The following is a 14,583-nucleotide window of genomic DNA, read 5'->3' on the forward strand; positions in this document are numbered from 1 at the left end:
GATTTTTTAAACAGATGTTCACTACTGTGTTGAGGAAGCTGTCCTGTACTACCACCTTTCTAGGGACATAAACATGAATGGGAATTGAAACTTGCTGAACACTTGACTGTATCAATGATACAGTGATTTTACTTCTTCAGGCCGTTCCTATAGGTTACACTGGCTGATCTTTGAATAAGGAACAAGCCCTGTATTCCTGGAATAATCGCCACATGGTCGTGATGTATAATTCTTATACTGATGGATTATGCTGGCAAATATTTTGTTATGAATTTCCACACCTTCTGCATCAGTCATGAGAACCTGGGTCTGTAGTTTCCTGTCCTCTGCAGTGTCTGGTTTCAGCCTCCAGACACCGATGACCAGTGAGTGGAGAAGGGAGAAGTGCTCTCCCCTCGTGTCCCCGCCCAACGGCACTGGCATCTTCGGGCCACCACCCCATCCCCTCCATAACGTAAAACCCCGTGGGCACAAGTTTTAGAACACCACCATTTCATGGGTTCCTGTGGCCTCGGTCCCTTTCCTCCTGGCCCTTCCGTGCACATTACAGGGATCTCACACATTACATGTGTGTACACTTGAAACCCCACAAGACAGTGTTATGAGATTCACTGTCAACCATTAACTCGTTTTAAACAACTCAAGAGGGGAAAGTAATCTATTATATTTAGCCAGGCTTTTATCATTCCTGTCTGAAGAACTTCCTTCAGCAATCCTCTTGGAGCAGGCTGCTGGCAGTGACTTCTCCTCAGCTTCCCTTCCGCGGAGCGCTTTGTCAGGCTTCATTTCGGTCTCATTCTCCAAGGGTAATCTCACTGGACACAGAGTTCTTGGTTAACAATCCTCTTTCTCCCAGCACTTAAAAAATATCGGGTTTCTTCTCTGGCCTGCGTGGTTTCTGATGAGACATCTGTATGCATTCTCCAACATGCGGCTTTTCCCCGGATGCTTTCTCCCAGGGGTTTTAATCGTCTTCAGTTTTCAGCAGTGTGGTCAGGACGCGCCTGGCTGTGACGCTCTCTGAGTATGTTCACTGAGCCCTTGACTCACTGTTTGTCTCTCCTGCCAAATCCGGGAAGCCTTCGGCCATTGCTTCTGCAAATGTTCCCACCACACCTTCTCCTGGATGCCTCTGCTCAGATTAGACAGTCGCTATGGTTCTGTCTTCAAGTTCACTGACTCTTCCCTCTGTCATCTGCATTTTAAAATCGAGCTCCTCCGGGGACTTTTTATTTATTTAGGTTATTGTATTTTTCAGTTCTAACCTTTCCATTTGGTGGTTCTTCCATTTCTTTGCTGAAACTTTCTATTGGTTTCAGAAATTGCCTGTTGGAGAATTTTTGTAACAGATGCTTTAAAGTCTCAGATAAATCAACATCTGTCATCTTGGCAATGTTGCCTACTGTCTTTTCACATAAGAATTAACATTTTCCTGGTTCTTCATATGCCAGGCAATTTTGTATTATAGCCATTTTGAATGTTATGAGACTCTGGGTCTTGATTAAATCCCATAATGAATGCTGAGACTTTTGTCCTAACAGGTAACTGACCAAGACTCCGGTTACAAGCTGCCACCCTGTCTTCTGCAAGTGGCCCCGCCAATGTCAGCTCCGTGTTTAAAGTGTCCGCAACGCTATCTGTGTCTGTCCCCCGTGCGCTGGAAACTCTCAACAGCAACTCTGGGTGATCCGGATAAAAAGTGAGCAATGCATTCAAAATTCTAAGGGAAAACGATTTTCAGTCTGCAATTCTATACCATCTGCGATACATATCAAATGTAAGGCAGAACAAAGACATTTCTAGACATGCTAAAGCCTGAGAAAATTAGTCCCACGGACTCTTTTCTTGAGAAACTATTTTAAGACAAAGGCCACCAAAAATGTGGGGGATGAATTAGTAAATTTGATCCAGGAGTGGCAAATAGCAGTCCGAAGACTACAGCTGTGGGGCGACGAGGTGGGCAACCAGCCGACTGCAGGAGGGCCGGGCCGGGCCGGGCCAGAGAGGCCTTCTCCCAGCCAGGCGGCTCCAAGAACGGCTGACGTAAAGGAGCTTCCGTGAAATCACAGGGATGTGTTCAAGTCGAATTTCACAAGTCGATGAAAATTCCAGGAAAAAGTAGAAGCTGCACCGGAAGGAAAACATAATGTAACACAGCACTGGGCTTGTTGTGCTCATGCCAGTTATACAGAAACCCTGTTTTCTGGCTTTAACCAAAAAAGGAAAGGAAAAAAAAAAAAACAACACAAAAAACCATATTGGTCTCAGTTGATTCAGGCAGTTACAACAACTACCACAGACGGGATGGCTTAAAAACAACAGAAATTAATTTCTCACAGCGTGGAGGCAGGAGGCCCGAGGCCAAGGCAACACGGGGGCCACAGTCAGGTGAGGACCCCTGCCAGCTGCAGACCGCCTGCTGTGTCCCCCGCGACGGAAGAGGCACAGGGGCTCTCTACAGGGCACTGCACCTTCCCGGGGGCTCTGCCCGCATGACCTGATCCCCCTCAGAAGGCCCTGCCTCCTGCCGCCGTTGCACTGGGCACTAGGGAGGGCTTCAGGATGTGCGTTTTGAGGGGGCACAAATAGACCACAGCAGTTGGGAAGATGGGGTAGTCCTGCATGTCGCCTTAGTGAATAACACCCCCACTCGGTAAGAACGAGCAGCACCTATGAGCTATTCCCGTAACCGCTGGTACCAACAGCTGGAAATGGTGCAAAGCAGCGGCCTTGGCAGCTGGGGGCCGCGGCAGGGCCTGCTGTTCTGGACAACAGCAAACCGTAGAGCGGCCTGCGGTTCTGTTTAACCACGTGCATGTCCCCCTTTGCCACACCCCCTGCGTCCTAATGTCACAAACAACGGAAAAGGGCTGCACGGCCCGCGGGGCAGCTGCGGCGGAGACAGCACCAGCCCTCGTTTGCCGCTGCACCCGGTTCTTGTCCCAGACAAGGAACCGTAGTGGCTACGAAATACTCCGTGATTCGACTTTGAAACGATTACTTTCTATTCTTTGTCACTCTCCTAGGTTAGTTTAATTGGAGAGTATCTTGCAAGAAGAGCTAAGAACTATTCCATCTGCAACTAGTTAACTGTATGATCTGGGATGTTCTCAAGCCTAGGCAACCAAAAGGGAATGCAAAATTAAGCTGGATGCTGAGACAAATAGGTAACTGCGAAGATTAGTGAAAAACCCCCACTTTGATTATTTTTAAAGTTTTTTTAAAGTACTTTTAGGTTCCTGGCAAAACTGAACAGAAAGTACAGAGATTTCCCCACAGGTAACTTAAAATGATAGTCACAAAAGTCCCGATGCTTTTATCAATGTAGGTCAATTTTATACATATGAACCTATAGAAAATACATATTCTAAAACTGTTGACCTGATCTGTTATTCGCAAACAAGTCAATTTACTTTTCCTAGTTCATGCGAACCTCTCACAGCAAGTCACATTCTCTGGGATACACCCAGACACTCTTTAGAATATTGCCTCTCAGAGGAAAAATCAAGTTAGAGCCGGAGCCTCTGAGATGACCCGCGGCTCTCGGCGCGCAAGGGCCAGGAAGGCGGGCAGAGCAATGCCCAGGACACGCACCGCCGTCCACATCACCCCCAGCTCGCTGAGACTGTTCCTGTGACGTCCGCCGTGGCGTGTTGGGGAAAAGCTGTGCTAATAGCCTGTTAGAGCTCTGCACACACAGGGCTGTGTGTGTGTGTGTGTGCGTGTGCGCGCGCGCGTGCGCGCGCGCCCCAAAAGAAATGAGTAATTGTCCCTTGAAAATCACTCAATTTCTGCATTAATAATTTACCCCTTGGGAATTTTGGAGTAGCAACTGTTGATTTTTATACTCAAGTTCAGAGGTGAGCAATAAAGACACAGTATTCTCATATTCTAGGAGAGGTCTGGCCGTCAGCTGCACTGATAAGAAATACTGTGTGGACTCAAATAGCCATTATTTGCATTTGGCTGTATTTGGTATCTGAACATTTGAATGCTAGTCAAAAACTCTCTCCACCCTGCGATATTCACCTTCTTCTGTTTTATGTTACTTGGGGTTTTAAGGGAAAAAGGGGAGGCATGCATATAATACACATAACTTCCCTTTCACACGGCGAAGTGAGTTTCTGTTGGCCCGCCTTCTTCTACGGCCTCAGCCCTCAGCTCTCACACCAGCTCACGAGTGCAGAGAGCACAGCGAACCAGAGCCTGCAGGGCGGGGCGCCCTGGGCAGGGTTCTCAGCACCCCCGTTCACGTCCGCCGCCCCTTACGGGCACACACCGAAAGGGCTCCGTCAGCTCGTCTCCCAGAGCACAGGGCGCACCTCCAAAGCACCCGGCAGCAGGTGACAGCTGGCAGCCCTGGTCCAAGAACAGGTGTAAGCAAGACACAGAGGTTAAAACCGCAGCCCCTGCGATCAGCTGTCGCGCCTGGCAGCCCCGGGGCACAAGCGTGCCCTGGCACGGCCCCGCAGAAGCTGTGCGAGCCGACAGCAGCTCTCCGGGGAGAGGCCAGGCGGGAGCAGACCCAATCCTCCGCAGGGAGGCGGCTCCGGCCCGGCAGCAGCTCTTGACCCTGGCGGTGCGCTCCGGGACCTAAGATTTCCTACGGTTAGGAGACCGGCAAAACCGGTGCTGGACGTTACCGCTGAGAGAGAGGAAGCTGGAAGGCTGGCCTGACCCTTAGACACTGACCCGGAGTCCTACAGAATCTATATAAATGAGAAGCACGGCCTAAGCCTTATAAGAACCGGACTCTCCGACCTCACTAACCTACAAACCTGTGCCAGGGTCATTTGAGGTTTCTACCTGGCTGGCTGGATTCCTAACGCTGCTGCCGATGTAACAATGATGCTAGCCGTTCTCCCAGCGTACTCCTACCTCTGCTTTCTTTTTCACCCTTCTCCTCAACTTCATTTCAAAAACGTTTACCAAGTTCTTCCCAGGAGGGGTGTGTCTTACCGGCCCCAGGAAAGGACTACCCTGCGTGCTCACGAGTGCACTCCCGGACCAGGGGCCTCACTCAGTGCGACCCCCGACCTCACCCTGTTCCCCTGCCAATCTCTGACACCCCCCAGCTCCCACCACTCTCAGCATCCCTAATCAATGTACTCTTCGCTCTTACCCTGGTCATGTCCTCAGGTCCCCAACCTAATTTCTGTCCCCCTTTCACTTGGTAAGACAGTGTTTTAACAGAGCCCAGAGGCCAGCACGTGTGTCCCTCCTTCTGCAGCTAAAGCCCGACTTCTCAGGAACTGTCTCCTCCTGTCTCACAGCCACACCTCCCTCCCTCCCAGCCTGACGCAGCACTCCCAACGCAGCCCTGCCCCTGTCACCTCTGTCCCCACCACGTGGGTGGTTCTCCAGACCACTTCCTCCAGTCCGCGGCCTGTGCCCTGCGCCTGGGCCCACTCCACCCGTCCCTTCACCTTCCCACTTTTTGAAAAAGTATCCTAAATTCCACTCCACTGTCAACCCTTTGAAATCTAGCGTCAGGCCCATTCAAATGGCAACCACTTTCCTGAACACTTACAGGGACCCAGGGACACCCCAAAGGCCCCGCCCCTTCTCTGCACTCTCCTCCTGGACCACATCCCCTTGGACAAGCTCTTCCCTCGCACATCTGAGATACCACGAGCTGTCTTTTACGTCCTGCTTTTCTGACTACTCCCCAAAATGCTCTGCTACCTTTTCCTCCTGCACTTTGTGCAGGTATTCCCAAGGGTCCGTCCTGGTTCTCTCCCTCAAGTACACTCCCAGCTGTTCAATTCCCACCGTGCCTTCCCCCTCTCCCTGGAGATAACCCCCGTCTTCGCCTCCAGCATCACTGCAGAATGCGTGAGGCTGCAGAGCGCACCCTGGGTGGCCCCACAAGTGCCCGCCCCACAAGTGCCCACCCCGCAAAGGGCTGACTTGGAGCTCACAGCAAGCCTCCGTTCCCCTTCCTTCGATGAAGCGCGGTCACCTGGATTCAAAGTTCTGGTCCCTTCGCCTCCCATGCAAGCCTCGCCCAAGCTCATTTCAAGGGGCCACTGAAGCCCGTGCCGCCCTCCTCCTCTTCCTGCTGCCCATCGGGCCCCATGTCGTGTCTGGGAGCGCACCCACGGCAGGTCCTCGCTCAGCTCCCTGAAGCTCCCTGGTGCCCAAGATCAACGCTCACGACCTGAGCCACACTCAGTCCTCTGTGGTTTGGACTTCAGGATGTTTCTTGTATTTGCAGCCTAATCTAACCATTCCTTCCTTCCACTCTTTATCCAAAAATGCATTCCAAGAATGAAGGGGGGCCCGGTAACACTGATCTGCTTTCTACTGACCACAGCACCTGGTTACTGAAACCACAGCACTGAGCACGCGACCTCACTACACAGGGTGGGGCTGGCCTCGGTCCCTGAACACAGTGCCTCCCAACAAGGGGTGACCCCGTTCTTCTGGGGGCAGTGGCAGCACCAGGACACACTCCTGGTTCTCACGACTGAGGGGTGCTCCTGGCGTCATCGCCAGGGAAGAGGGTCAGCACTCTGACCAAAATGTCAACAGTGCCACTGCTAGGAAGCCCTGACGCATCAATAAACATCTAACAAATAGATCCCAAAACACCAGCTGGCACCCAGGCAGGCATCGATGATGTGCGCAACACTGCTCAAGAGAGAAGGTGCCTAACGTGACCCGAAGGGGCGTGTGCTCCATTTTAATGACTGCGCACTATTAAGGAAAATTATCACATACTTCTAAACACGGCAAGAGGACGGCCTTTCGATCACAGTGCAGCACACTCCTTGGCCCGCCCAGAGGTGATTTAATTCTCTGGGAATCAGCCTCTGTCTGACTCACCCCTGCCCACCCATCAGGGCTGGGGGCGGCCAGGGGCGTGGGGGGGGGGCGTGGCCGCATGTTCAGGTGTAGCCTGCCGCAGGCACACAGGGAAAGCTCTCAGTCTGGCGGAAGAGGTAACCCCAAAGGTCGCGATTTCACTGTCTAGAAGATGTAACCAATTTGTATCTAGTCAAGCAATTTCACCCACCAGTCTTTCTTTTCAGTGCCGATAAAAAACTCAGGTCCTCAAATGCTCTCTGAGCCACTTCTACATTCCTGATGGTTCCTCATTCACGATTTAGGTGTTTGAAACTATGTTTATAACTCTAAAAAAATGTTTACTTACGCTTTGGCAGTTTGGTAGGACCCATGGAAACGTCCAAGTAACTCACCAGCGCGGCGCTGTTCGGTGGAGCCCAGGAGGGCAGCTGAGCGCTGTCTGAGCCCGAGCACGTGTGTTCCGGTGCCCAGAGAGCCCGAGCTTGAGCCAGAGAACCATCAGGGATGGAGAGTCGTTCGGAGCTTCCCGCTTCTGCTGCCTGGGATCCTAGCCACAGGCCCAGAGCTCGTCCAGACCTCACAGAAGTGCCGGTGCGCACCGAGCACAAACAGCTCCCAGCCACACGCCGGCGTGAACCCGTCAGCTAACGGGAGCCGCTAATTCTGTCAGCGCCCACACGGGGCAAAACCGCCTTGAAGTTGAAAGGAAACCCTTAAAGTAACAATAAAAAGAAATAATTCAATGTCTTTAAACAAGACTTTCCAGTTTCCATATGACATAAGACTTTTTAATTTAAAAAAAAGTTCTTTAATTAGTTATATAAAGACCCCCCCCCCCATAATTTTGTCTCTGAAACGCAAGACTAATTCTATACAACTACATTAGTTTCGTAAAAAGGCAGCGCTGAACGAGCCGCCCTCGACTGAATTAAACCCTGCAGCGCTCGCTGGGGAGCGGAGAGGGAAGGGGAAGTAGCCACGAGCAATCCCTTCACCCCAGCGGTCAGTGAGGATCCCCTATTTCAACATTCTGGTATAACCCCAAAATATTAACCGTAACAAGAGACTGAACAAACCACTGTTTCTTAAGAAGATGATTTTCACAACCATGGGGAGTTTTAAAAAAATATCATTCTTGGAAATACAAAAACGCCACCAACCTCTTTTCTGGTAAAATCAAAGCAAAAACTCCATGCCACCACCCAGCACTACGTCTACGAAGTATTTCCTCCGCGAACAAATCTGTTCAAGAATTCATTCATGAAACCAGGTGCCACCCGCCCCCCAAATAAAGAGGATCAAAACAGACTGCAGAAGCAGCAGCGAAGAGAAGAGGAACCCGGTGCGCGGCCCGCCCACGGAGGAGCAGCGGGAGCCCCTCTGCAGCAACCGCGTTTCCTCTCTTCCCCTCCCACTCCGCGAACGCGGAAGGAAGTCGGGACTCCCGATGGGAGAAGGGCAGCATCGCCTCCTCCGGCCCCTCCCGCCCCCTTCCTTTCCCGCACAAAGGAGCCGAGAGCCAGCGCCTCTGCGGCACTTCCGTGGGATGCACTGGCGTGGCCTCCGACCTCGAGTCCCTCCGCTCGCCAGCTCTCCGGCCGGGCGCGTGGGCAGGCCGCTGCTGAGCCTCATGCGTGACCTCGTGCCCAAAACAGCAACGGGCCGGGGGGTGCGGCCCACAGGTCCAGTGCCCCGAAGTTCACGGGGCACCTGTACACCGAGGAGCCACGCCATTCACGCCAGTTACTTTTCTCTTGTTTGTTGGCCTCACACAGGGTCCGGGTTCACCCCCTAACTCGCGGCCGGCTCCCCGCGAGGTCCTGGGGGACCTCAGAGGCCCCCACGGCCTTCCCTCGGAGTGGGAAGGAACCTCGCCCACTCAGAATCACCCCCACCATTCCTCCCTCGCCAGCAGCTCTAGAATTTTCCTGTGCTGGCTGAACTTGTGCCCCAGCGGCGTGGTCCACGGAGTCCAAGGCCTGGCCCCCTAGTCCCCCTTTCTTATGTCGCTCCTGCCTTTAACTGCCTCCTCTGCAGGCTGACCTCTCAGGCGGTCAGGTCACTGAAACCAGAAGGTAAGTCTTTTTTTAGGTACAGTTTATTGATTATATATATATTTTTAAAGCACTATTTTTGTTTTACAGATTTATATTTATTTATTTATTTACTTATAGAGAGAGGGGAAAGGAGAGAGAGGGAGACAAACGTCACTGTGTGGTTGCCTCTCACGTGCCCCCAACTGGGGACCTGACGTGCAACCTAGTCACGTGCCCTGACTGGGAATCGAACCAGCGACACTTAGGTTTGCAGGCCGACGCTCAGTCCACTGAGCCACAGCAGCCAGGGCTAGAAGGTAAGTCTTGGTGTTTGGGGACCGTCCTTGCTCCAATGAGGTCGACCCTGACATTTCCTGGGCACCTTGGGTCCCTTCAGTCCCCGAGCGGCGGCTCAGACTGCCGAGGGGGCAGTCACCACCCACTGGAGAGTCTCGGGACCGCGTCACACTACAAACCCCGCCATCGAGCCTCCCTTGGCCCCCAGTCCCTTCACGTTCTTCGCCAGCGTCCTCCCAGCCCTTCCCGCGGCCCCTCCGCATCGACCCCAACACGCTCCCCGGCTTCAGGCCCACACCCTCCCACTGCCCACAGGACGGGCACCCTGTGTCAACAGGACGCCCTGCGGCCACTGGGCCTTCCACCGCCGTCCTCCCCCAGAGCAGCAGACAAGCGTCTCCTCAGTCACGCTGCGGCCTGCGGCCCGAAGCCGACCCTGGTCCGCTTGGCATGCTCTGCTTGGCGTGCACGGTGGGTTTCTGTTGTTCTCCTTTTTAAGAATAGGTATACTCTAAAAATAACACATTAACTCAGAACTTTTCTTGAGATCTCATTCATTCACAGTATGCGTGGTTAAAACATAAATTAGTTACCTCTTTTTTTCTAAAGACTTTTTAAAAGATTTTATATTTATTTATTTTTAGAGAAGGGAAGGGATGGATAAAGAGCGGAAAAGAAACACTAATGTGTGGCTGTCTCTCGTGCGCCCCCAACTGGGGACCTGGCCCTCAACCCAGGCCTGTGCCCTGACTGGGAATCGAACCGGCGACCTTTCAGTTCACAGGCTGGTGCTCAGTCCACTGAGCCACACCAGCCAGGGATTTTTGTTGTTGTTGTTCTATTACAGTCGTCCCATTAGTTGCCTCTTGACAAGAAGACACCACTGGGCCCACACTGTGTGCCTGGCTGACACTGAGCATGGCACCTGCCCTGTCCCCCTCCCACAGGGACAGCGCCTTAGCTGACCAGTTGCTGCCCTCTGCAGTCCCTGCCCAGTCCCAGGGGGCACCTGAATGGTGACTCTTGGACCTGAAGGGAAAGTCTAACACTTTTCACTCCCCAGGGCTAAGCACTCCCCCACCCCTGCCTGACCCCGAGGATCCCACCCAGCCGTGCCCTCTCCTGGTTTTCCTCGCACTTCCAGACGCTGCCCCTCGGCCCCTCGCAGCCGTGTTGCATTGCTACACACGTGGCAGAACGCTCACGCGAGCTGCAGCATCACAAGCCGGCGGCAGCCCACAGCACGCAGCCCAGCCCAGAGCTCTGGGACTCTGACGGCCTCCCTCTGGCTCTCACAGCCCTCCCCTGCCTCCCCAGGGCCTGGACAGAGCCCCGCTCCGCGGGCTGCCCCACATGCCGTGCCTGCCCTCACCCCGCCGCCATGGCTGCCGCTCCACGCCGGAGGGGTCTCTGATGAAGGGCGGTCTCACCCCGCTGGGACTCGGCACCTGCCCCCACTCCCCCGTGAGCACCCAGCCGGGTGCACCAGCCGGGCTTTTGGGATCACTGCCGCTCCTTGCACGTCCTCCGGCGGCTACACGGACCACACCGTACTGTTCCCAAGTCCCTCTTCTCTGCCCCACCTGACTGTGGGCTCCTTGAGGTCAAGAGGCAACAGGTAACGTACTTCTGGGCAGGTTTTCTTTAAATGTCAGCCACCCGGCCCCAGCAAGCAACAGGTCATCACGGCACCCACCATCCTTCCCGAGAGCAGGGCTTAATGCCACTCCCTCGATTCCCACAGGGCAGTCGCATGGAGAGATCTCGTCACCCCACGCCTGTGTAGCTCTAAGCTGGAACAATGTCCCTCCCACGGTTGGGTCTTCTTGCCCCCAAATACAGAGTTCTGGACAAATTCTTCCCATCAGAATCTGCACGGGCTCCTGCTGAGTAAGGCAATGGCCGCAGCCTGGCACCTGGGCCCCAGGAGGCATCATCAAGACCCTCCGGGGGGCTCTGGCTGCTCGGCCTTTGCCCACAGCCCCTCCACCGGGGCCACTTCCACCCGCAGGCCTCCCCATGGACCAGAGCGGCCCCTCCCAGGCAGCACCGGGTCCACCTGCCTCCCCTCTCTCCAGGCCACTTGTCGTGTCTGCATTCGCTCCCCTGGCAGCCACTAAAAGGCGGTGAATCCACGCTTTTAAAAGCAAGAAGGCAGAGGAAACCACTTGGTGGGGCCCAGAACCGGGCCCCTCGCCTACTCCCATCACACCCAGCAGCTAGTTCAGAAGCCTTCCCTCTCGGCCTTCCCTCCTGCGAACCTTCTCCCCAGCTCACGGCGCTGTGGCCGCTGGTTTGCTTTCCTGTCCCGAGGGTTAAGTCAAGTCGACGGTGTTCTCGTCCTCAAAAGAACGTAAGACAAACTCCAAAGCGAATGAACAAAAATAAAAAGCCCGCCAGTGTGGTGTTCCACTCTTTCCCGGAGTCTCACGGGGAAACGGGGATTTCTCCCACATGGGAGGCCTGGATGGTGAGTAACACACACCCCAGAGGTACACGCTTCCGAGATCCTGTAAGACACACCTTTTCCAATCAGCTCCTGCTCAAGGGCGGGCGGGCAGGGACAGGGGTGGGGGGCGGCTGGCAGGACAGGCACGGGTGTTCTGGCGGCCAAAGCAGCCCTTTCAGGCGGGGGTGAGCCCCGGGAAGGGGAACTGGGAGCGGGCGGTGCGCACGGACACGGACAGACGCGGGCGAGGCTCCCACGGAGAGCGGCTGAAGCAGAGTGGGGGAAGCGGGCGGGGCTGCGTTAGGAAGTTCTTCGCATCCGAGGCGACAGGAAGCCCCAGGGCAGGAGGGGACCCGTCTCCTGCAGGTGGAACCAGTGGTCCCGAGAGGGAGGGGCGGAGCCAAGTGAGGGGCGCACAGCCAGCAGAAAGGGCTCCCTTGCAGCAAAGGTCCTGGGAACGGGGGGCCCACGCGGGGTTCGGCCAGGTGGGCGTCCCAGCCCCGGGACTGGGGAGGCGCGGGAGCAGCTGCCTGGAGTCGGAGAAACGGCCTAAAGCTCGGGAGCAGGACACGGTCCTTCGGTGCGGCTGGAGGGGAGCCCCCGGCGAGCGCCCCGTCTCCGCGGCCCACGCTGGGAGCCTTCGCGCGGGGACGGTTCTGAAGCCGGGCCCCCGCCTCCCCCGAGGGCTCATCATTCGGGAGCCGGAGCTTCGGGCACAGCCCCTAGGCCCGAATCGCGGCTGCGGCACATTCCCCGGGAAAACGGAGGGAAAGGTGGACACCCGGGCGGGGCGGGGGGTGTCCTGCCGTCTCGGGCTCGGGGAGGGGCAGCTGCAGGTCCCCAGGAGGTGCAAGACTACCACGCTGAGCTAGAGACGGTGAGTCACCTCCCCAAAAGTTTCAGTTTCCCCAGCTGATCATTTAAAGAGAAAGAGGGGAGCGGGGCACCACCTGCCCCTACGCCCCCGGGACTCAGCGTCACGCCCGCGCGTATCCCCGCGACCGAGGGGACCGCTGCACGGAACGCCAACACAAGAAACGGGGCTCTTTGAACGCCCCCACTCCGAAACGTCCCCACCTCGCCCGGACAGTCCTGGAGCGAGGTCCCCGAGGGACGGAAACTCCCCGAAGGCTCTGCACCCCTGCAGCCCGGCCCGGCCCGGCCAGCAGCCCCCGCGCACCGCCGCCAGGGCGTGGGGACCAACCACAGGCGACACTCGCGGCGCGCCCGACTGCCCGGTGAAGTCGCTGCATCCGTCGGCGCCCCTCCACAGCCGGGGAAACTGAGGCCCTCCGGGATCGAGCCGCTAGCCCAGGGTCACGTGGCTCGGGAGCGGAGTGCGCAGCTCCGCGGGCTCCGGGGGCTGCGCTCTGCCCGCCGCGCGCGGGGCGGGCAGGGCGGGAGGGGGTGGGGCGCCCCGGGACCCCGGCCCGGCGGAGGCCGCGCGCCCAGCGCGCGGGGGCGGCGGCCGGACTCACCTTGGCGCTGTGCACCGCCTCCTGCACCCCGCGGAGCTGCAGCCAGATGCGCGCGGGCAGCGGCTCCTCGGCCCCGAGCGCGCCCAGCACGGCCAGGCTCACGCCGAACAGGCCCTCGATGCGGCCGCGGCTCTGCTCCAGCAGCACCGCCTTCTCGGCGGGCGCTGTGAACTCGTCCAGCACCAGCCGGGCCGCCATGGCGGGCGCGGCCTCCCGCAGCGGCGCCGGGGGCGGGCGGCGGCGACGCCCCCTCAGCGTGCGGCCACTGGCCCCGAGCCGGTCCCGCGGCGTCCGCCTCGCCCCGACCCGCGCCCCGCCACCCGCTGCCCGCAGGCCCGACTACACCATCCCGCCTCGGCCGCCGCGGCTCGGCAACTGAGGGCAGAGAAGCCCTCTGCCCCTTCGTCGCCTTCGCCGCGGGCGGGCCCCGCCACCGCGCATGCGCGTGGGCCGCTGCCGTCACTGAGGCTCGCCGCCCACAGGGGGCGGGGCGACGGGAGGCGACGCAGCGGGCCGCCATGTTTGTTGAGGGCACGGCTTCAGCTGCGGAGCGGGACTCGGGCGGCCCTCTTTGAGGAGGCGCAGCGCACCTCCGGGGGACCTGCTGGCTGGGAAACGCGGTCTCCGAGCCAGGAGCCGGGGCTGACCCAGCGTCACCCAAGGAATCTGGCTTCCCTTTCGACATCGAGGTCACAACTAGGGCTCCTGCCACCGAGTAACCCATCTTCTCATTCATTGACAGGCAGATGGTGGTGACAAAGGAGGCAGGCAGGCCTGAGCAGAGCAGGACTGATCGGGTGGGCCAGCAACGGAATGTCACCAGGACGGAAAGTCCCTGATGTGTAGCAATGGGCAAAACTGGGAAAACAAGCATGATGGGCTAGGACCTTAGGCCAGGGTGACCTTCCCTCCACCAGCATGGCGCTCGCCCTGCGGGTTGGAATCTCCCCTCCGAGCCCTTGCAGGACTCCTCCCTTTCAGCACTGAGCCTCCAGGACAGGAGGGTCTGATCAGCATGGTATGGTCTTAGGAACAAAGCCTCTGGTCTGTTGACGACAGAAACAAGAGTTTCGCTTGGACTAGCGATAACATCGAGGCCTCAGCTGTGTTTCAGCTCCAGGCGCTGAAGAAAAGCTGCAAAGCCAGACACAACGGCGCCAGGGCTGACATCAGGGCCAGTGGCCCTGACCAATGACCCCTGCTCTGGCGCCACCCAGTCAGTGCAGACCAGGACCCTGAAAGGACTCACCTGGAGAGCTGATGAGTATTCTGTTGAGATCCTCCCCCAACACTGTCCCCTCTTTAGACTTCCAGCCAAGATGGAGGCGGAGGTAGACACACTCTGCCACCCTCCACAACAATAAGAAGAAATACAACTACCTCGAAACTAAAAACAACCAGACCTATCAGAAAATTGAACTGCATGGAAGTCCACCAAATAAAGATGTAAAGAAGCAATACTCATCCAGATGGGTAGAAGGGGCAGAGAGGACATGGTGTGGTGGCAGTGGTG

At 56.8% G+C, this 14,583-nt stretch overlaps 1 protein-coding gene across 1 annotated transcript in view; it reads right to left on the reverse strand.

Annotated features, from left to right (window-relative positions):
* N4BP1 (NEDD4 binding protein 1) overlaps positions 1 to 13,495 on the reverse strand; it is a 35,551-nt gene extending 22,056 nt beyond the window's left edge. The window contains exon 1 of the mRNA XM_090259859.1: positions 13,071 to 13,495. Within this exon, the coding sequence (XP_090115985.1) occupies positions 13,071 to 13,268 (198 nt within the window). The 5' untranslated portion in view covers positions 13,269 to 13,495. The remainder of the gene's footprint in view (positions 1 to 13,070) is intronic.
* Positions 13,496 to 14,583: the final 1,088 nt, after the last annotated feature.

This window comes from Furipterus horrens, unplaced genomic scaffold (assembly GCF_987537825.1).
Source record: "Furipterus horrens unplaced genomic scaffold, mFurHor1.1.pri manual_scaffold_13, whole genome shotgun sequence".
NCBI lineage: Eukaryota > Metazoa > Chordata > Mammalia > Chiroptera > Furipteridae > Furipterus > Furipterus horrens.